This window comes from Epinephelus lanceolatus, chromosome 18 (assembly GCF_041903045.1).
Source record: "Epinephelus lanceolatus isolate andai-2023 chromosome 18, ASM4190304v1, whole genome shotgun sequence".
Classification (NCBI taxonomy): Eukaryota; Metazoa; Chordata; class Actinopteri; order Perciformes; family Serranidae; genus Epinephelus; species Epinephelus lanceolatus.
This window is the reverse complement of record NC_135751.1, coordinates 31570237-31593582: the sequence shown is the minus strand read 5'-3', so window position 1 is coordinate 31593582 and position 23346 is coordinate 31570237. Positions and strand designations below refer to the sequence as shown.

The 23346-nt window shown below is 41.8% G+C and overlaps 1 protein-coding gene and 1 long non-coding RNA gene across 4 annotated transcripts; one reads left to right on the top strand and one right to left on the bottom strand.

The window, feature by feature from the left end:
• On the bottom strand, positions 1–23173 carry recql5 (RecQ helicase-like 5). 2 transcript variants are annotated; one of them, XM_033645491.2, is made up of 19 exons: positions 23035–23173; positions 22701–22822; positions 22095–22616; positions 19010–19106; positions 18812–18923; positions 17870–18032; positions 17707–17789; positions 8489–8701; positions 8310–8406; positions 6807–6843; positions 5414–5472; positions 4985–5055; positions 4792–4885; positions 4531–4704; positions 3782–4416; positions 3578–3623; positions 3287–3499; positions 3128–3200; positions 1–2572 (listed from the first exon to the last, which is right to left on the bottom strand). In XM_033645491.2, exons 1-19 carry the CDS (start codon positions 23129–23131, stop codon positions 2448–2450), a joined length of 3033 nt encoding a protein of 1010 aa, XP_033501382.1. In that variant the 5' UTR covers positions 23132–23173; the 3' UTR covers positions 1–2447. The 2 variants fall into 2 exon arrangements, with proteins under 2 accessions (XP_033501382.1, XP_033501383.1); XM_033645492.2 differs by having other exon boundaries at positions 4792–4882.
• On the top strand, positions 11337–17693 carry LOC117268798 (uncharacterized). Of its 2 annotated transcripts, XR_013488060.1 has the most exons (4): positions 11337–11810; positions 12818–12865; positions 15438–15556; positions 16771–17693. It is a non-coding gene; the product is annotated as an uncharacterized LOC117268798 (long non-coding RNA). The 2 variants fall into 2 exon arrangements; XR_004502673.2 differs by lacking the exon at positions 12818–12865 and having other exon boundaries at positions 11351–11810.
• Positions 23174–23346: the final 173 nt, after the last annotated feature.

The following is a 23346-nucleotide window of genomic DNA, read 5'->3' as shown; positions in this document are numbered from 1 at the left end:
TCGTTAGTCTGTTTCTGTTCAGCACTGACTTTATTGTAAACATTTAGGAGCAGAGAGTACACACACCACGGCTGCTCACACACACACAGCCGGGCCTCTGTGTCCATCCGTGCCTCCAGGACTCTTTGGGCTTCCTTCTGAATGCTGAGACACAAACTGTGGCCTCTCACAGACGGACAGGCACTATGACTAAACAACATGTCGCTCAGTGGAAACCATGTCGCTAAAAAAGAAAAACATCCTGCAGAAATGATCCCTTTGCTACAAGACATAATAACCGAAGATAAAACTGAATCCATCTTTAAATAAAACATTAACAGGACAGTATCACATCATACAGTATCCATACTTCCATGTACTCTGTTCTTTGTTCTGCAGACAGCAGCCAAAGACAAAGTATGTAGCAGCAGTAAAATATCTACGAGGCCTCCACAACACACACCTGCCTGGTTTGTGTCAAATATGAAAATATTTTTCTTTGTTCCTCAATGTTCTGTCCGCATTTACATCAAATGGTGTCACCTTTACATTACTGATGACCACTATGTGTTTCTAGCAATGCTAGCCGTCTGCTGCACCATCCACCACTTTGGTCCGGACTGAGTGTCTTACATGGTCTCCAGAGGATGAACCCGAATGACTCAAATTCTCTGACTTTACATATCTTTTCATGATATGACCAAACACCTGCAAAACTAATAACATCCTTGTCATCATCAACTGTACTCCGACAAACAGCATTTAGTGTTAATAAGCAAATGTTACCTGCCAAACAGCACCATCGACTATGTTTACATGCACACTAATATTCCGAATTTGTTACGTCATGTCAACAGCATATTCTGAATTACGTCTCATTCCGAATGACGCATTTTCAGATTAAGATGTGACACATATGCTGATATTATTCAAGTTTTAGGAGCATTCTTTGGACATGTGTACAGCGTATACAGAGTATGCATCTCAACACGGGTTTTTACAGCAGTTTCCTGTTAAGCTCTGTGCGTTGTCATGGATACACTGTACACAAATCAACTCGTGAACACTCTGCAAGGCTGTGGGGGTCGAGATGCATGCCCAAAAGAAAAGCCCACATTTCTTGTCACAAGGAGAAATACGCCTACTTTTATACGTCATGACAGACTTGGATATAAACAGGTCCAGGATAACAAAATGACAAGCAGCTCCTATCATTCCACTTTTCCATATTTTGTAGTGATAAACATGTTTGGGGCATGTTAAACAGAGTATACATATAAATGCCATGTAAACAGCTCAGAAGGAATATTGTCTTTTTCAGAAAATGGGAAAAAAAAATTGAACATTTTGTGCATGTAAACGTAGCCATTATGAGCATGTTAGCATTTAGCATTTAGCTCCAAGCACCACTGTGTCTGAGTACAGCCTCACAGAGCTGCTAGCATGGCTGCAGCCTCTTAGGATGTGACTCAATTCTTGTTCTTCTGTAGTTGCCCTTGCTATTTTAAATGCATAAGTGCATTCACAATGACACTGAGTACCTGGGTGGTGTACACGTAACGGTCAAAATGTAAAGGGTGGAACGCTGGACACTCCTCACCCTCAATGGGCGCCATCTTGGCTACATAGCGAAAGTAGAGAGACCCACAAAGTGTGAAAAGGGCAGACGAGGTAGCTGCAGTGATTGTGGTCGCTCCACTGAACAAGCAAATAAGCCAGCAGGTATTTTGGCAGGTGACAACTGTGGTAAAATGTTGGCAGTAACGCTCCATCCAGTTGCAATTTGCCAACCAAAAGAAGTGGTCAAATGTTGCAACCGTACAACAGCCGTGTTAGATTTGAGACAACACTAAATTCCCACACTACGCAAGTGAGTACATAGAGTACACAGCGCACTACATGTAAGTGTACTTACTGAAGTATCTGAATTGAGACACAGCATCAGTCTCGCTAATTTAAAGAGGCCTTTAGTTTCCATTCATTTCGGCTTAGTATGCAAATCAACTTGCAGACTTGAAACATGTTTACTGGAGAGTTAAGTGCAGACAAACTTAAAAAAGAGTGCAGCACCACTTAAGTGCCATACTGTAGTGAAAAGAATGAAGGCCAACGGCTGCCTGTAGAGAACTAATTTAAAATCACATACATTGGTCATCAGAAATGTAAAGTGTACACAGTTTTCAGTTAGTGGGCTGAAACATAAACAACACTTGTCCTATCAGTATGCACACAGTTTTACTTCTGCTCTCTCAGGCTGTAACAGCCCACACGTTATTGCTTCATTATTGACATAAGCTTCTGCAGCAGCAACGAGCCCGAAAAAAAAGCACAACTCTAGCAGCAAATCAACTCTAAACCAGGTCAGCAGACGTCTGTGGTGAAGCCTGAGGTCACTGGGACAAGAGAAGCTTAGGCACTGACAAAGAGGAAGGGTTCGACCCTAAGAATGGCTACATTTCCACTTCCCATCATTCCTTGTTCTCTGTGGTTTTACAGCTGTGCGGCCTTTTAAGGTGCTTCCAGTCGGCCTCGCTCTCACAGCGCTGGACGCCGCTGAAGAACTTCTTGATGAGAGCTCTGGCTTCTGCTTTGACTGTAGACACAGAGACAAGCGTTAGAGATGAGCACAACTTTTAGATGAGAGGGCCCTTGCACCAAACTTAAGGGTGCTGACAGGCTGTCCCTTTCACATAAAACGTGAATTTTGGGACAGATTGGATCATGTATTCTGGAGTTACAAACCACTTCCTGTTTTGTGGCCAAACACTGACATTTGACAACTCGCCACAGTCACACAGTGCGACGAAAACTCAAGCCTTAGGCAAGGTTTAATGTCCAAGGTCTTAAGATGGTGCAGACAAAATTAGAAGTCAATTGGATCAAATCTGTAGGAGGAGTTTGTTAAAGTACGGCCCCTGGACATGGCCAAAAAATGCACAAAAGTGGCAGGCGAAATTTAAAATGGCTGACTTCCTGTTGGGTTTAGGGCATGGCTCCAAGAGGCTTTTTTTTTAACGTCTTGGGATGGTACAAATGCCTACCAATTTTCATACCTCTGGGTGAAACATACTGCAGGGGCTGCTTGTTAGGAGATGAATCCATCGCATGCAGCAGAGTACAACTTTCAGATTATTTCTCCCCTGCTTACCTTGGCCTTTCCCTCGACTCCTCCCCTCTGCCAGAAGGTGCGATAAGTAACGGGCGAAGGACTTAAACAGCTCCTGCAAACAAAGAACACAACAGATATGAATTAATTTAGTTTCTTGCTGCTTTTCTGCAAACATTAAATTATATTTGCCGCTCTAACCTTGGTGGCAAACTTTCCCTGAGTGTAAAACGGGTCCAGGTAGCGAACGACGATGTCTGCAGTTTCCTTCAGTGTCACAGGTTTGGGTGGTTCGTTGACCGGGAGCAGGGCCCTCTCTTGTACTTGGGGGTTAAAGGTTACTTTTCTGTTGGCAGGGCGGCTGCGTTTCGCTGGAGGAGATGACTCTCTGTTTGCTTCTATACCAACTGTCAGCTGGACACACACACATATGTAACATCAGTCACTGCGCCGAAGATAAATGTTAGGACTGGATGGGAAACAGACACTTACCCCTTCTGTTAGCGGTGGTTTAGACTCTTCCACTGTTACGTTTTGTCTGTGTGAGAAGTAAATAGAATTTTAGAGACCTTTCCATCAACTGTTTCTTAAATCAGCCCCTAAATGACTGATTGTGTATCAGTTACTCACCCTGTGTTACCTTAAATCTGTGAAGAGAACTTTGTTTTTGTTCTTTGAAATGATGCATTCACTTACTCTGCATTAGACTTCATACACTCTTCAGATGTATCTTGAAGCCGCTCCAGCTCCAACATTTCTATGTCATGGGTTTCCTTTGCTTCATCCTCCATTATAACTATTACTTCTTTTTTACTGTCTTCTTGGATCACTTCCTGTGTCTCCACAGGGCTGACCTCTACATCTTCCACAGCGACAGGTGAGTGTTCCTGCTGGTTACTGTTTTCTTGAGGGAGCACCACCGCTGTGTGAGGTAACGTAGCATCAAGTCTCTTCAGCGTCTCCACCTCCTCCTCGCTTTTGTTGGCTTTTGTTGTTGTTTCTTTTTTCATAAAGTACTGGGAAATGTTGCGGGAACTCTTTGCAGCTTCCACTAGCTTCTGCTGCTTCTTGCTCATGGATCTGCCTGCCTTTGTCGGGCTGTTGAGGGAGGCGGCGACGGCATTAGCTTTGACTCTGATGGATGAAGTTACAGCTGAAGATGCATCTGTGTTTGTGTCTGTAGAGCCTCCAGAGCTGTCGTTGTAAAATCCGCCGCTCTCTGTCCCTTTGTTAGATACATTTTCTAACATGGAGGGCTTCAGCAGATCCTTAGCAGTCTGGAAGGGGTTGGACGATCCCCTTAGGCCTGCTCCAACTCTCTTACGCTTCATCTGGAGGAACAATGCAAGAGTTCGTGTTTATATCTGAATACTCTGTAGCCACAAGAATCCACAATAAGTGCCTGTTAATTTGGGGAAGCATGCATGTAGTGAAGAGGATCTTACTGAGTAGATCTCAGATGCAGACGTGAAGCCCTGCAGTTCCTCAGAAAAAGAGGAAGATGAAGAGGAAGGTGCTTCTTCTTTGACTTTTGACTCATTTTCTCTGGATTCACTGCTGCTGTCAGTCTCTACACCTTCTCCTTTTTCTCCAGGTGCTGATTTCTTCAACTCTGACACCTTTAAAACAAGAGAGTTAGGAACATCCTCCCAATCTTACTGTACGCTGCTGACGATGCTGTGACAGGTGCAGCAGTGAGTTGTTACCTTTTTTAGGACAGCAGCTTTGTACAAGTTGGAGGACTTGTTGCTCTTGAAGACCTCATACTCAATATCCACAGCTAAAGACAGGGTGTCACTGCTGAGAGACGGAGAAGACTTAGAAGACAATGCAGAGCAACTGTGAGGAAAGACAGTCAGAACATTCAATGCTGTTTGAGGCATGTGTCTGCAAAATTACTTGAAGGCGTCTTCTGCCCTCTGGTGGCCATATAGTGCTTCCTGCAGGAGGCACAGGCAGTGCTCTCTAGCCTGCACAGGAAAAAAAAGAGTTAATAAATTAAAACTGAAATCATCAAGGAAGATCAAAACTACAGGCATTAATAATTAAAGAGCCATATTTTTTTAATCGAGTGAAAAGACCACATTTGACAGAAATGTCTGCAGGATGGAAACTTTCTGCATTTAATCTGCTGCAGCCTTTATCTTGTCTTTTCAGGTGCTGTATAAACACCGTCTCTTTTACATTAATGGTGTCAGTACTGCTCAGTTGAAACGCTGCCTCAGTCAACGCCCGTCTTCACAGCTCATCACACTGAGTCACTGAATTCTTGGAGACGTGTTAATGAGTGCAGCAGGTATGAGGAATGTGTTTGCAGCGTTCAAGTACCTTTACAGTGAGCCTGGGGATCCTCTGACTGCTGGCATCTCTGAGTGGGCAGTCAGCGTCTGCACAGCAGGATACATTGGTTATAAGACAGTACAGATCAGCCTGGATATTCATTCAGAATTATTTCATCCATCCATTGATATCCCGCTTCTGACACCATGTTATATCTGGACAGTTAACTAGTGAGTGATCGGCATAAATTTGCTTATTCAGCCATCTTTTAGAGCCTTGACACACCAAGTTGACAGTCGGCTGTCAGTGAGCGTCTGTCGTTCTAGGTTTTGCATGCAGCATGCCCCGCTCTGTTGGCACTGATCAGCCCTTGTCACCTTTTTTTGACAGCAGAGCTCCTCAGCTAATGAAATCATTCTCATGGCAAATCAGCTCAGTGCACGAGAACAGAAACAAAAGTGAGGAAAGTAAACAAACGGAGGGAATGAGATCAAAACAAACTGGTTATATTAGGAAAGATTATTTTTCTAGCCTTTGGTTCTGTAGCAGCTCTGATTCTTTCGTAGGACTCAGAGTGTCAACAAGTATGAGACATTTAAATTTAATGCTTTTAAAGACCTTTTTTTCTGAAGATAATCGTTTTAAAAATGTGATGTTTAAAAAACAAAAATCCTCTTCTGTTATTTAAGCATTGTAAATAAGTATAAATGTAATAAGTATATATGTGGTCATGTGTAGAGGTAGGTTTTATGTATAAACACAGTTATTAGAGTGAGTTAGGTTAGTTGCCAAAAGGTTAGTGCGAGTATTGAGTAAAAGACAATATTAGGTTCAGTGGTAAGTTTAAAGATTTGTTACATCAGAGGTGTCGACTTCACACAGAAGAGCTTCCCCCTTTTTAGCCAAAAAGATATTTAAAGACAGATAAATGAAATTAGATAAAATGTTTGTGGCAATTAAGACCTAACAAATTCAAATTTAAGACTATATAATGACTTTTAAGGTCTAATACTTCTAAAATTTAAGAGGACCTGCAGACATCCTGAGAAATGGTTAGTAATTGTTTGTGTTATTGTTCCTTAATGCACTGCAAATAACCTTTGTCCTTTTAACACCGGGTTCTGTTGTTCATGTGCTGACTGGCTAAGTGGCGTCCTGAATTCGTCCTGTCGTTCTCCCGGTTTCCCTTTCTGAATGGTGAATAGAGACTACCGCCACCTGCTGCTATGGAGTTATTTCCTCTCACACAGGTGCAGAATGTATGTGCTAGCTGGACATTGGCTGGAGTCTTTGTGGTGTGTTCAAGTCCAACTTCTTGGCAGAGACATAGGCATCGTTAGGCGACGCAACAATCACCATTTGTCACTACTAGTTCTTTGATGTCAGTTTGGTGTATCTGGGCCTTAATACAGTGGCTCAACAATATCATGACAACATTTACCTGGGGGAACAAAGTCTTCCTTCCGACCATCAGTTCCCTAAAGAAACGAGCACAGACGGAAGTTAATTCTCAGATATTCATTAAATACATTCACTTTCACACATCTAATATTGTATCACAGGCTTGAGAACAACACTTGCTCCGCTGCAAACACCCCACAAACACACACTCAAGGCACCGGACAAAAAGCTGTTAAGTTACCATCATCATAAAATCAGAAGAATAATCTCCTGACCTTTGACAGCCTTGTGTGTCTTATGATGTTAGTTCATTGTGAAAAATGATCAATAATCTGGTTCCTTCCCCATTAAAAGACTTCTTATCACCAACAGAGGCGACGTGTGATACAGCACTAGTCGCACAGCTCTAGTAGAGACACAAATTTTGGAGCTCAGTACTGAGTTATATAACAGCGTGCTGCGACATTACTGATTCTAAATTTAAGATGAGGATCATGGCTAAAATCAACTCAATCATCTACCCATCACACTTAAACACAAACACTTGATGTGTCTCAGTGATGTGAAATCTTGTTGTTGTATAGTTAATATGTACCGTCTCGTAATTGTGTTTTAAAATAAACAAAACAATGTGACACACTTCCTCCGTCTCTGCATCATTACCTCTCACCTCCTGCCATGCACACTTAACCGTCGCACTGCTAAATTAACATATATGAGAGATTAGCTGGGCACCTTCTCAGTCACAGTGTGGTACAGCAACACAACCACGCTTGAGATGGAACAGTTAGAAAGTTGTGCCCATAGCGTCTGGGATCATTAGCTGTCATCTTTCCTCTACCTCCTCTGTACATACCACACGTATCAGACACAAGATGCAGACAGTGATAGCTGCCTCTTTAAATCCCTCCCCTCCTGAAGGAGATCTAGAGCTTTAGATGGAGGACATCTCACCTCAGGATTAGTACATACCCTGAGGCTGTTCGATACTTGAACTCTGATGCACAAGCACCACAACTGTGATGATGATCCTGACGAAAACTCTCTAGGAGAAACACGTTGGTTTATCTTTTACTCTGAGTGAGCTGGCCAGTCGTTGTATTTTATAGTCATGTAGCTCTCAAGCCTGCGAACATGTTTTTGGGTGAAATATTACTTTCACCTAGTAGATCAATTACGTAAAGAGATTTAAATGAAGATCTGAAAGGCTCACTTCACCAACTCATTTCTTCTTTGTTGTTTAAGTCAGTTTCTCTCAAATTTACAATTGTGGCATTCCTGCTTTTACTGAGCTAGACAGGCTCCACTTGGACCTGCTGACAAATAGCTGTACTTCAATGTTGTGCTGACTCCACTGAACATGTGGCAGCGATTTACCACAATCCTTTCTTACAGGGGCCTCACCAGCCCCTGCTTTCCTGCTGCAAACAGCTGGCAAACAGATGCACCGAGACGCAACACAAACACTGCGTGGAGTTGTTTTTCTAGCTACAGAAAATATACCTTTCTGAAAAGAGTTTGTGTGTTGATGATTGTGATTCACCTTCCGCATGCTCATCTGCTTCTTGAAGAGGTCTGCAAACTCCTTTTTCCTCTTTGTGGTGTCCTCGTCACCACTACCTGCCTCCCCTTCATCAAACCTGCAAGATGTGATGTTAGTGTCAATCAAGTTCACCACTGCTGTACGTGATAACAAGTGGGACAAATGCAAAGTAGTCCTGCCTCTCAAAGCCGTAGCCCTTCTTCCCTCCTTCATAAAGGTCCGGCAGGAAACCGAATGGTCCTCCTTTGCTCTGAGCTTCAGTCTTGGTGCTGAGGACGGCCGCCTTCTCCAGTTGGGCTCGCACAAGCTTGGGATTTCGACAATAGTCGCAGGCACCTGCACAGTTTGGCGTCTTGTCCCCAAAGAACTTGGAGATTGTGGCATGGCGACAGCTGAAGGAAAGATAAGAGACACTGTTAAAAACAAGGGATGCACTGATTTATCAGCTGATGTCGTCCCGTCATCCCAGGGATGAACAGAGATCTTCCACGGGATGGCTATGGGATCAAACTCTATCAACGCGCCCAGGGGCACACTCTATTGTTTCCCTGATAATGCGATATTGTATCAAACAAAGCGGTGAATTAAATCAACAGGAGATCTAGTTAATGTTAGCTGTTACCCAGCCAACATTTGTACATGGGGTCCATGTAGGTAGTAAATGGGCTTATAAATGGTCCCTTTATGAGACTGTCCAAAGGTTCCATAATGGCCCCATGCCAATTGCCCATATGGGTGGGTTTACCCAAGTGGGCCCAGGATAAGATGCCCAGTACAGGGCCATACCCATTTGGTCAACATTTGCAACATTTGTACGTGGGCCCCATGTGGTTAGTAAATGAGCCAGAAAAAAGGGCCCTTTATGGGATTGTTTGAGGGTTCCATAATGGTCCCATGCCAATTGCCAACATGAGTGGGTTCACTCAAGTGGGCCCCACATGGGTTATGCTACAGCTACCTGGGTAGCAAGTGGGTATGGGCCCAAAACGGGCATCTTATCTGGGGCATGGGGCCATCATGGAACCCTTGGACAGTCCCATATAGAGCCCATTTTTCAGCCAGTTTTCTACCCACATGGGCCCCACGCACAAATATTGTCCGGGTTAGCTACTGGATGAAGTTTTTGGCAACAAGAGTAAAGAGATTTTTTTATGTTTTCACAGCAATATAAATTAAATATTAGAGAGGGAATTGTGATACTAATATAGATGTTTTTCATGCAAAACAAGCTTATATTAAAGGCTGTTTCATAAATTTGTATGACTGAATTTGTGCTCATTCAAAGGTCGTGTAAAGTCACTTCAGAACAGTTAATCTATTATAATGAGTACTTCTTTGTTTCTCTGGCACAAAAGGGGGAATAAATAACAACAAAAACAAAAAACCAACAACAACAAAACATCAGTATTGGCCCAGAATTGAAAAATCAGTGCATCCTTAATAAAAATGAAATACATGCGAGGACAGGCTGGTACAGCTCCTGTGAGCTACAGCAGAATACATTCATAAAGTCTAAAGTTGGCAACACAACAAATTCTAGATTTCATAGTGCTGCCTTTTTAATGCACTCTATTATGTATTGTAATATGTTTATTGGTGTTCAATGTCTTTTTCCAACAATAAAGATACAACACATGTATATTTGACAGCAATGCAACAATTCCTCCCCTGACTATAAAGAAACACTGTTTGTCATATATATTGACAACTTGAAATCAGAATCCCTGATTCCACCCTGCCCACCCGTCCATAGGATTACAGGTTACAAGATGCATTCAGGTAAAGGAGAGAAGCTACCAGAACTTCACCAAATATGTGTATTAACTACTCAAACAAATGAAGCTCTCTGCTGTCATGCAACATCGATAAGCACCCCCTTGTTCTTTATCTTTATCGAGAGGTTCCTGTAGCGAATCCAAAAGGCCCAAAAAGGGACTCCATATCTTAATAAAGGTTTGAGAGGACCATTTTGAGTATGTATTTGATTTTTTCTAACTTACAGAAATACATAACATCTCTGACCCCATGAGGAAAGGATGGGGGAGTGCATTGCTTCCAATTAAGAAGGATCAAACATCTTGCCAGGAGCATTGTCAAAGCTATCCAAGTGTGGGCTTTATTTGGCAACATAACACAAGATTCCTTCAAAGTTGCACTGAAGTGCGCAGACTGGGTTGGAGTCCAGTTGGGTTTCAAACATCTTGCTAAAGGCTTTAAAAATACTTATCCAGAAGGTGGAGAGGTTTGGACATTACTTATGTATTGTATTTTGACATATCTATTGTTGCTGTTTTAAATTGTTTTATGACCCTGTCTTGGCGAAGTCTCACTTGCACAAGAGTTTTAAAATCTCAATGTGACTACCTAGTTAAATAAAGCTTATATATACACATTGGATTCTGCATCTAAAAGGTCAGTCGTGATGATGTTTTTGAGCGAACCCCAAACATCTCTCCATCATACACAGAGCATCTAGTGCATTATTGATCTGTTAGCCATTGTGTAACCATCACACAGCACTATGATCAATGGTTCTGTTCTTCTATGAGTCAAACAGGTCTCCCTTGTCCCATGAAATAAAAAATACATCTGTCTGATAACGGATAACAGCTCCGTTAGCCTCCTCAGAACTTCATGCATCGATAACAAGAATACATTAGTGCAAATTAAATCTTGATTTGGGACCTAATTAGTCTTATTCTCTATAATTTCAGAGTTATTCGGACGCAATGCTTTGATTCTTTTCTAATGAGTTCACCTTCCTGCATTTTGCTTTGGATGCGATTGTTGCCATTATTTTAATAAAAAAAGACCTCACACTTCTATTCCAGATCCAGTATTATGTAACAGTCAATATTCACACAACTACACACACACTCACACACGGTCTGTTTGGGAAAGAGCCCATTAGATGAGCCACTTCAACAACATACTAACTACCTTGCTGAAAATGGAAACTCTGCCTCCACAGCCATGAAAGAGAGTTTCACCAAAGGAGGTGGGGAGAGGCAGAGAGGCACACAAAGACTCTGTGAGGCAACAGTCACTCCCGGGGAGGGCTGCCAAACAGCCTCAGAGGCAGACAAACTAAAGTGAGGCACACAGCAGATGAACTACTCTGCAACCAAAAACCACAAACAAGAAGAGAGCAAGAAAGCAAAGGACCAAAAAGAAGAGACAGATTACGAGGAGTCTGAGAGAGGTCAGAGGAGCACTCCACATGCAGAGTTTCATCAGTACCTGAGGAATAACCTCTCATAACCTTAATCTCAACCTGACTGCCTGTCTGGGTCTGCTCGTGTCCTCCTCTGGGTGACGTACTGCATGTTTCAACAACAAACTAGCATGCTGACAACGCTCAGCAGGTTAACTCCTCCAGGGAAGACATGTCATGTTTATCACTGCCTCCTCATCATCAACTGGTCTGCTTACTTCTGTTTTGTAGTTTTTGCCAGTCAGTCTGGGCTGGGCTGAGCGTGTGAACAACAGAGACTCTCACGGGTAAGTGCATTTCACTGCGAGTGTGTCTGTTTCTGTGCAGTTTGAGAGGCAAAGCACCTGCAAAATTCTCCAGGTTGAGAAGAATGTGAAGAATGTGTTCAGAAATAGACTTGTATAGTGCAAACACACATTGGGAAGTTAAACTACGCTGCTTTTAAATGTAACCGTGGCGTGTTTAAGTTTCTCACAATTTGAACGCATCTTTAATAACACTAAGAGTTAATGGGGAAAGTCTGGTTTGGTGAGACCATGGTGACAGAAAATTGAGATTAATCATTGTCTGCAGACTGAGATGATTTTAAGAAAGAATTAAATATAATAATAGATGACAACAGGATCTGAAATTAGCACCTCTCAAGTGTAACTGCAGATGTGTCCTTATCAGTCAGACTCATCTGCCACACCACCAGCTAACTAACTAAGTCTGTACAGTGGTAACAGCGTCCGGTTTGGTACTCTGCATGTTTTCAAAATCTAAAACCACACTTGAAAACAATCTTTCATGTGAATTCTGCTGCACTAAAACTGGCACAATTCATCAAATAGCATGAAAACATTAGGTGGCCCTCAGCTGTCAGTGTATATGGAATGCAGTTTAACAGCCCTGCAATAAATCTTGACTTGACGAGAGTTGTAATATTTAGTTTGTGTTTAAACTGTTTTATAGAGACGCTGATTCAGCTTTGTGGTCATGCTGTTTACCAGCCCTTTGCTAGGAGGCAAAAGCGTTAACTGACAGGTGTTATTATGACACAACGGAGAGAAAAACCTGTTTACAGAGAAATGTAACACCGTACAATAGCCACAGTATTTTGGGGAACAAAAATAAAAGATATTTAAGGTATATTATGCAGGATTTTCCAAAAACAAAACAAAGTAATGTATATGACTCAGCGTCTTAATCGTCACTTATGACCGACTAGAAATATGTGGCAGTGTGTTTTTCCTGCAGAGACTCTGCCCTCTGCCTGTATTTTCTTATTGTCTTCTTGTTTTGCTGTGTTCAGAACATTCCTGGGCCCAGCACGCAGGTGAGGTCTGGACTTAATAAAAAGGTAGCGACCCCGTGCCAAACCATAAGCAGCATGCATTCAAAAGGAGGCTACAAAAATCATGGACACAGCACAGACAAATAAAAAAAGCAAAAATAGCAAATCTAGGGTTGACTGTCATTTCACTGGCTATACCAGAGGTTTCCCAACTGGTCCAGCCACAGGGTCCATATTTCTCCTTAGTCATTAGTTCAAGGTCCACACAGTTTAATATATTCAGCGTCATACTTGTGTTTGGCCATGTTGTCGAGCTAGTTTGCTGTCTCTGTCATGTAGCTGCCCATTAGTCACTCACTCTATAGCAGGAAATGGCACTTCCAAGTAAAAGACCTGTGCCGTAAATTCACTGTACTTAGAAATAAAGTGTGTTTTTTACAAACTTACAAACTCACGATCCACTTTTGGACCGCGACCCACCAGTTGGAAACCACTAAGCTCTACACATTTAACTGACAGGTGTTACTGGATCACAATGGAGACAATAAATTAAACTTAATTACAGAGTAATGTAACACAGTACAACAGCCCTAGAATATATAGGATGAAGTAACATGAAGATAGTAAAGGTATATTTTTGGATATGTGCTTCTTTGCAGGTAGTTAGCTTAGCTTAGCTTAGCAGTGCTAATAGCACAAAGCATGGAAACAGGGAAACAGCTAACCTAACTCTGTACAAAAGAAACAAGACTGGCCTATCAGCACCTCTAACGATCACTAATGAACAGTTATATATTTTTTATTCAATCTGTACAAAAACCAAAGCATGAAAACAATAATTTGCTATTTTACAGTGGGTTATGTGAGGAATTTCTTATTTGCCGGCACCAGTTGCCAGGCAACCGGTGGACACTCAAGGTACAATCAGACCCATTACCGATTATAAAATGGCTAATTGTCATTTTTACTCTATGGTCTTTGTATTCTCTTTACCATTAAAACATACGAGATATAATGTGTTAATTAGTGAGCTTCAGAGGCGTTGATAGGCTGATGTTGTCACCTTTGGACTAGAGATGCGTGCAATCAGTCGACTAGTTAATTAAGCTTTGCTACCTTTGTTGGTCGGCACCAGAAATACTAGTCGATCATACTTTTTTAAAAAGATATCTTTTAGGGTTTCTCTTCTTTTAACTGACAGGACAGTTGTTAGCATGAAGGGGGGAAAGAGAGTGGGAACAACATGTAGTGAAGGGCCGCATGTTGGTATTGAGCCTGCAGCCACTGCGGCAAGGACAGAGCCTTTGTACATGGGGCACCTGCTCTACCAGGTGAGCTTATAGGCGCCCCCTACTCATTTTTTAAAACAGTCATTATTTAATACGATTGCGTTCACCCAATGTAAATGCAGTTGTAATAATAAGGCACATTTCCTAAAGATGTATTTTCATAAAGGATAATGTTTTCAATAAAAGTTATTGTCTAACGTTGTTGTCATGTCTTGTAGGATAATGTGTAATGTTCATAATGTACGGTGCAAATGGCCAAAAATTTCAGCGACACTTGAAAGTGCAATTTAGTTTTTGAAAAGTGGGATTACTGGCTCTTATTAAATGTTCAATTTAACGGAAATTAGTCGTTATTCATCCCTACTTTAGACAGAGATGGGCTCGCTTTTCCCCCGTTTATTGTCTTTTTTTCATATAAAATAATTTATAATTTTTTAGACAGTGCAAAAGACATCATATAGTGCAATACAGTACTTTTTAAAGTATTTGTGCTAAGCTAAGCTAGCCTGCTGCTGGCTCCAACTAGCTACATACTGCAGACATGACAGTGGTGTCAATGTTCTCATCTAACCCCCAACAAGCTTTTCTCCAAATGTTCCTATTCCTTTAACAATATAATGAACTATATTCTATCATACAGACTTTGTGCTACTTTGTTATTGTACGTATGGTGTTTCATAATGCAATTCGACGCAGCACAGCCAGCAGAGAGCTGAACCCACAGACTGTCACACCCAGTGAAATTTGATTAACTTTAGAGCACAATAACACAGTCAACATTAAATCACTTGACACTTGGAACGCCACCCATCACGGTGACTTAACACATTACAGTCTGCACACATTAAACACAGGTGCCCAGAGAGCCCTCTTTCAACACAGAGAACACTGAACACAGCGTTACCTCCTTTTGTCACGTTGTTTTAAAGACAGCCTGACAGAGGGTTAACCTGTTAGTTATGCTTAACACCTTAAACCACCAGCACCACTCCCGTGTCATTACTGTGGTGAACACACTCACACTTGGCTAGAAAAACCACATGCTTTACATCTGTGCACTTCCAGGCAGTGAAACTCCTCTGTCACACTTATCCTCCCAATTTCTCTTTAAAAGGGAACCTGCAGATTGAGAAACTGTTAAACCGCACTTCATCATGCTGGTAGATAAAAAGCTGAGAGTTACATGCTTATGTCAACACCACAGTGATGTCGTCTCACCCACTCAGGGTGTAAGTAACAAGCAACAGGAATTATATCCTGATGACTCTGAACGCAGGCAAACAAATGAGACACTGTGTAAACCAAATTCAAGCGTGACCTTTTCACTGTAAATTCTTCCACCACACCAGGATGGATGCCAGAGAGGAGACGCTGAACATCCTGAACAGGATATGGGTCAAGCTGCAGGGTCTGCCCAGTGCCAACCCTGTAGAGCTGGGAGCGTTCTTTGTCATCTTAACCTTCATCTGTGAGTCTGCTCTTTACATTGTCATTAGTTTATGTATTTTATTAAAGGGTAACATTTTTCAACCTGGACCCTTTTTTCCCATGTTTATGTGTTTAAGTGATTGATATGAACAACAATTTTTAAAACTGGTCCAGTATTGAGAGAAAGGGCTGCAGCCAGCAACCATGCAACACCTGCTATGTAACCAGATGGGGTAATTGTGCGCTGTCACTGTAAGTCCATTAAATGTCCCTTTAGCTTTCGCTTCATCCAGTCTGTTTGTTCTTGTGTCAAAGTCTCATTTAAAGACAGGATTGGGCACCTAACTCTGTACTTTTAAGGGTACTGACCACCTTACATTGGTACAACCGAGTACCAATTAATGTTAAATCAACTGGTGCTAAATTTTGCTTCATAACACTTTGCGGTATTTCTGTCTTGTGCTTTGAACACAGCAGCTCAGTGGAGCTCTGTTTCTACTGTCTGTCTCTGCTGCAAAGCCCCCCGAAGCCGGCCACAGAGCTGTGCAGCAGGCAACTTTCTAGCTTTGGGGCACTTGGCAATGCTTGCACCTCCTGTCAAAACCCAACATTCTCATCCAGGTGCACTCTTAGGTACAAAAATTTGGCACTAATTGATTTCACAGTAATCGGTACTTGGTAGTATTGACATTATTTGTTCGGTACTGTTAAAAGTACCGAGTTAGGTGCCCAAGCCTGTCCTTGAGAGAGACTAAAGCCCTGTTTCTACCAAAAACTTTCGGTATGGTACCTTTCGAACCAAAGTAACCCCTCAGACATGGTACTGAGACCGTAACACATCCACTGCAAACAGTACTCTTAAATGTGGGCGGGGTTGTACCGAACTGAACTGAACCGTACTGCTCGGTGGAAACAAGGCTTTAGCCGTAATAACAAACAGACCGGATCAAACGAAAGGTAAAAGGACACTTTAGACACTCACAATAACAATCTGAGCCTGTCTGTGGCAAAAATAACCACTTTTAGTGGACATAAAGCGATGGTGCACAATTGCCCCATCTGCTTGCACCATGGGTGTTTCACAGCAGCTGGCTGCTGCCCTCTCTCTCAGTATTGGACCAATTTTAAAAATTGTTGTTCGCATGAGTCCCTTAAACACAAAAACATGGGAAAATTGGGTCCAGGTTGAAAAATGCCAAAGTTGTCCTTTAAGAGTGAGCTGGTACTGATGCTATTTTATTTGCTCTCTCACAGTGGTGGTCGTTCTCTTCATGGTGCTGACCTGCGTGAACTACTGCTGCTGCTGCTGCTGCTGCTGTCGCAAGACCGCAAAAAAGGGATCTACCATTTGAGCAAATGTGTACCACCTGATGAGACCTAACAAGCGATGGTGATAAAAACATCCTTGAGACACAACAACAGCTCATTCAGCTCTCTCAAATGAATCCTATAAGTGAATGAAAACTCCTTCTGGGAGTCATGGCCATATACTTAATAAACATTCAAGACATTTCAGTGACTGTTGAAGCCTCATGCAGGGTGTGTTCAGCGGAGTTCGAGGGGCCCAACCCTTGAAAAACAAAACAGCCTGACAAACACAGAGAAGGACATCCTGACCGGCTGCCAAACACACCTGCTGAAGCTGCCAGGTTTTCAGGAGAATCCACATTCTTCAGAGCATCCCTGTGCTGTTCAGGGCAACAACACCCAACAACCACACCTCTGCCCTGAGGAAAAGGAAGGGCTGATCCAAATAATACCGGCATGGAATATGAGCTATAAAAATGTGTAGGATAATTAAAAACTGCAGTGAGCTGCGCTGTGATATATGAAGGGGAGAGCCAAATTATTTTGTTATGCTTTTCTACACCTTACTATGTGTCATTCTTGAGGAATGAGAGTTGGCAGTCAGACATGGAGTTAGATAAGATCCTCCTGAGGGGGGAAGCTTTCTGACCTCAAAGAGTTTCTTGACATACTTCACAACAAAACATAGATCAAGTCTGCCCTCTGCTGTACACGTACTGAAATGGACTATGACTGTATTTTTAAAAGCACAGCGTGCATGTAATAACTTTTGTTTCATGTATAAAACTGCATATATATGTACAAAGGGTGGGGATATATAATTCTTTGACTGTACACTTTTATACACAATAAACAAAATGCATGTGTGAGCGCTTTACTTACGATTCTTGAGCACAGAATGACACCATGGCATCAAAGTCTGTAATGGCTGCTTTGTCCGTCTCCTTTTCAAAGCCACGTTTCGCCTGCAGACAAGTTTACAAAATGATCACACACCTGAATTCTTCAAATGTGAGCTCTTTGCATTTTGAGTTGCTGTGCTGACCTGTTTGCGGCCGATCTCCTGGCGGATGAGGAAGTTGATTTGCTCCTGGTCTTTCTTAGAGTAGTATGTGCGACAGGAGGAGGGCAGGCCGTCTCTCCCAGCTCGCCCTGACTCTTGGTAGTAGCTAGCCAGGGACTTTGCGAGGTTCCAGTGAGCTACAAATCTGCGGGATTAAAGAAAACATCAGCACGTGCATTTTCACAAATCTTTTTATTAATTTTTTTACTAGATTTACGGGCATTATACAATGACATATTAAAGATGTCAGAGTGAGCTGGTCTCTGGTTCGCATACCAACTTACAACATTGAGAACATGAATTGAGCCCATACTGTTAATTCGTACCCTAATGTCCCATATCCATATAACCGTCCCACCCTTACTCGAAGTGATAATAGGCAAGGCAAGGCAAGACAAGGCAATTTTATTTATATAGCACCATTCATACACAAGGCAATTCAATGTGCTTTACAAGAGAAATACGTTAAGATAAAACATTAAAGGAACAACAGATCATTAAAAACAAAAGCTAAAAGCAAGAAAAACAGTGCAGAAAATGCATTTAAAAAGCAAACATAAAGCAAAAGCAACAGCAGACAAATATAAAAACAATAGCTACAGATTATCCTAACAATAAGTTACATATCTAGCTCACTGGTAAGCTGCAGTAAATAGTAATAATAAAATAAATATTTAAATCAAACATCAGGCAAACGTAGAAAATGATAATAGTAATAAGATAAGATAAGGGAAAAAGATAAAGAAAATAGCATAAATAATAAAATAAAATAACATTAAAAATAAATAAATAAAATGAATAAAATAAAATAAAATAAAAAATAAGAATAAATAAAAAGTAAATTGGTAACAACTGGATTCTGAGAAATATTGTGAAGGCACATGCAATTCTGTCACCAATACAATACCATGCATCTTGCCTCACCTGACATTGGCCTTGTCTACTCCCATACCAAAGCTGATGGTGGCTGCGATAACCGGCACCTTCCCCTGCATCCACTCATTCTGGACCTCTGTGCGATCTCCTGCCTTTAGACCTGTGTTATAAAAGACAAAGTCAAGCATCTGACCCCAAATCATGTGTTTTTCAACCCTATGCATGTATGGATGAAATCAGTATTACCTGCGTGGTAAGGTTTGGCCGAGACTCCGAGCTTAGTCAGCTGGTGAGCCACAGTTTCGCAGCCCTCTCTGGTCCGACAGTACACAATCCCACAACCCTGGTGACAAATATTACAGACAGTAGGTTAAAGAAACCAGCAGTGATGAGTCAACTAAAACGATACTCAAGTAAGAGCATCGTTACTCAATAATTATAATGACTGAAGTAGAGGTAAAATTCCACATAGAAATAACTACTTGAGTAAAAGTAAAAAAGTATCTCAGGAAAAACTAACAAGTAGTGAGTAACTATTTGATGCAATTTATAACATCAATGTATTACATTCAAACAGGTGCTCAAAAACAGTAATTTTAGTTTGCTGAACACAGGAGCGGCTGGTCTACTGCTGACTTGGTCAGTTAGTGTTATTGTGTGGCTTTGGTGAATCCAAACTAACCCTTTTAAATGCCAAAGTGAGACAATGACCCAAACTAACTGATCAAGGCAGCAGTAGACCAGAAGCTCCTAATGCTTTTTATCAATGCAGTCTGGCTTTGAGGAGAGCAATATAACGGCTTCAGTTACCCATCACAAATCACTGACTGATGGAAAGGTAAAACAGTGAGAATGTTCTAAAAACAGTGTACACTTACAGTGATATTGATTTTTTTTAAAGAGGCTAAAATACATTTTGTTGCTGCCGCCTAATTTTAGTCATCATCACGTCTCTTCTGTAGTGGAATTAACATCATATCATGCATGCGTACTCTTATCGTGACGGCCCACCAGCAGATTGGGACATAAAATATAATGCTTTTCAAAGTATGTAATATTCATTCATTGTGCAAATTAAGAAAAAGCATGTTGGCTGATATTTCATTTTGAAGTCAATATTGGCTGATACCAATAACGTGCCAATTTTATATTTTATCGTGCATCCTTTTTTATAGCTACATGTATCTGTAAAAGTAGCGAAGCTCAATGTAACAGGGTAAAGCACATATATTTTATCTACTACATTTGCTGAAACTGTCACTTTATCCTGACAGCAGTACAAGACAGATGTTGTGTGAAAAAAAAAAAAAAAAAATCATGTTCCTCCTCCTCCTGCTCCTGGTAGTGCTTCTCCTGGTACTTGCAAGAATCTACTGCAGCTGAATTAGTCTCTAACTCAACAGTCAATCATGTCAATCATGGCTTGTGAACTGTGGTCAGACTGGCAAACTAGGCAGCACTGATCAAATATGAATCAAGATTCTGTTACTGCCTTTTTCTCTCCTCAAATGTTTTCAGAAACATATTTGAGTGTACTGTTCCTTAAAATGAGAACATTTGCTCTGGCCAGTGGGCGGTGCGTTGTTATGGCTTGACTGTTTTAAACATGGTGACTGGGTCACAAATGTTTACTTTTTACAGTGAAAAAGTAAAGTTTAGACATCAAACATCTGAAAACATTTGAGATGAGAAATAGGCAATGCAGTGTCTTGATTCATATTTGATTAGCGCTGCTGAGTTTGACAGTTTGACCACAGCTCACAAGCAGGGATTGACATGATTGACAGCTGTGTTAAAGACTCCTCAGCTCTGATTGGTTGTTTTCATTCAGGTGCAGTGAATTCTTGCCAATGCCATTAGGAGCACTAAGAGGACGCAGAGGAACATGATTTTTTCCCACAGTTTATTTGTCTCATGTACTACTGTCAGAATATAGTGACATCTTCATCAAATATAAGAAAAAACTTGTTTTATAACAGTTAAAGGGAAATTTCAGTTTATTTCAACCTGTCTCCTATCGTCCTAAATTTGTTTCAAGTGACTAGTGACATAAAAATAATAGTTAGCATGTTAGCTGTTAGCCTAGATAGAGTGGGGTGCATAGTAGCGTCAGACCTGTTAAAACGTAAGTGAACGGGCATCCCTTCAAGTGCAAAGTTAGTCCACTAAACAAGCTTTTTTCCCACAAAGACCGCCTCATATCGTTAGGATAAATGTCAGACAACATATGGGAAATGACATGTAAACGTGTTGTCTTACCTTACCAGTGTGGTGCCATGTTTGTTTACCATTTAGCTCTGCTTTCCAAAGCGCGGCCGAAATATATCTTGCGAGCTCTAGGTAAAGCCCAGCTGGATACTAACGTTACTCCAGGTGGAGGTGTCTCGTCCTTGGTCACATCCAGACCTTGGAAATAAGGCTGCAACCGGTCCCATTCCTTGCAACAGAGGCATTCCTCTTCTGTGGGCACTGGGGCACAGCATTCACAGGTACACCACCAATCTCCAGAGCTATGCAGCCTTGCAGCAGCCATTCCTCCTCTCTCGTCCTCTACCTGTTGCGCCTCTCTCTCTCTCCTCCTCCGTTCTTCAATTTCACGAAGCTCTTCTGTTTACCATTTAGCTCTGCTTTCCAAAGCGCGGCCGAAATATCGCGAGAACCAGCAGCAACAGCTGGAAGGAAGAACCGGACAGTAGCCTGAATAGTTCATTCATTTATTTTATGAAAGATTTATAGAATAATGGCTGACTTTTTGCCAGACTTCGACTTTGTGGAGGAGGAATTTGATTTTGCAGAGTTTGATGGCCGCCCTTATTTATTTGAGCCAGAATACACTGACGAAGAGGCGGTCTTTGTGGAAAAAAAGCTTGTTTAGTGGACTAACTTTGCACTTGAAGGTTGCCCGTTCACTTACGTTTTAACAGGTCTGACGCTACTATGCGCCCCGGCTGTATCTAGGCTAACAGCTAACATACTAACTATTATTTATATGTCACTAGTCACTTGAAACAAAGTTAGGACGATAGGAGACAGGTTGAAATAAATGGAAATTTCCCTTTAACAGCTTTCTACTGTTTTGTTGAAATCTGTAAAGTTTAAAAGGAATTTTCTTGTACGTATATAATAACGGTGAGAAATAGTCTAGGGAACACTTTTAGTTAACCACCGCTTTTCTATTCAGATAATTCTGTTTCTATCCTTCCAAATGAGCTGTTCTTTGTCTAGCACCCAAACATGACCATGATTTTAGTGACAATGTAAAAATTAAAAAAATTGATCATGTGATCTATCATTCAGGGAAAATAAGCTGCATCACAAAAACAATGCCAACCTGTCCCTCGGAGCCGCTGTCCAGTGCCAGTGCCTTCTGAATGAAGGCATAGAGGTGAACGTAGGGGTTTGGCAGCAGCTCCCTGAAGATCACATCGTAGTGCAAGTTACTGCGGAAGACAGGTGTAACAAAAGAGAGTGGCGAGCTCAGCTTCAGGGACTGCACAATGTCATCTTGTACATTCTTGGGCGCTGTCGCTGTCAGGGCCAAACAGGGAACCCCTGGCATGCGGCCACGCAGCACTCCCAGTTTGAGGTAGTCTGGCCTGAAATCGTGGCCCCACTGGGAGACACAGTGAGCCTCATCCACAGCCAGGTAAGACAGCAGACCGCGGGAGCACAGGTCCGTCAGGCAGGGCTGGAACGAGGGAGAGGCGACCATCTCTGGGGTGATGTAGAGCAGCTTCAGTTTGGGGCTGCTGCTGCCCAAGTCAGCCAGGATCAGACGGCGCTCGCCTGCTGGGAGCTTGGAGTTGATGGAGCAGGCAGGGATGTTGAGACTCTGCAGGCGGTCCACTTGGTCCTGGAGAGGAACACAGGAAGAGATTAACACATAATTGAGACTGTGCATTGCATTGGAGCGGTCCAATCAGAGGCAGAGACTGACCTGAATGAGGGCGATTAGCGGGGATATAACCAGAGTAATACCCTCAGCCAGGACAGCAGGCAGCTGGTAACACAAGGACTTTCCTGCTCCAGTGGGCATGCACACAAACACATCTTTGTCTCCTGTGGCAAGACACAACACCAGTTACCACCGTGCCACACATTATTCCCTCTGACAACACTACATGTAATATAACTACAACTACACCACATATTTACATATGAACAGGAATGTCAGTTAAGTTGCTGTTGCTCCGAGACAGCTAACGTCTGCTAATTAGCACTGAGACAAACTAACACAGCAGCGGGTATAAAAGCACATTTCTCTGTCTTACTTCTGACGACTGCTTTCACAACATCCTCCTGCTGCTTAGTCCGAAAGTTGTCAAACCCAAAGTGGGTTTTTAAAGCCTGTTTCAAAGTTGTTGTCATCGTTTATCTCCCTGTAAAGGAACTCATAGAAACCTCTTCGGTGTCGTCGCACACTAATGACGTCATTAAAGTCGCGATAAAAACGAAAACTAAAAATAAAGTGTTTTTTTCCTATTATATTGTATTCAGTGTTTGTATACTTAATGTTATTTATTTATATAGTATTTTTTATTTTTATTTATTGCTTTATGTTTTTATCATCTTGCTGGAAAAAG

What these genes read in the sequence shown, in the direction of transcription:
- recql5 (XM_033645491.2), bottom strand. Translation starts at nt 23,131, where the DNA reads ATGACAACAACTTTGAAACAGGCTTTAAAAACCCACTTTGGGTTTGAC. An exon ending in TCATTCTGTGCTCAAGAATC is followed by an intron (nt 8,702 to 17,706) that starts GTAAGTAAAGCG and finishes TCTTTCCTTCAG; the next exon opens with CTGTCGCCATGCCACAATCT. An exon ending in CTGCATCTGAGATCTACTCA is followed by an intron (nt 4,417 to 4,530) that starts GTAAGATCCTCT and finishes TTGTTCCTCCAG; the next exon opens with ATGAAGCGTAAGAGAGTTGG.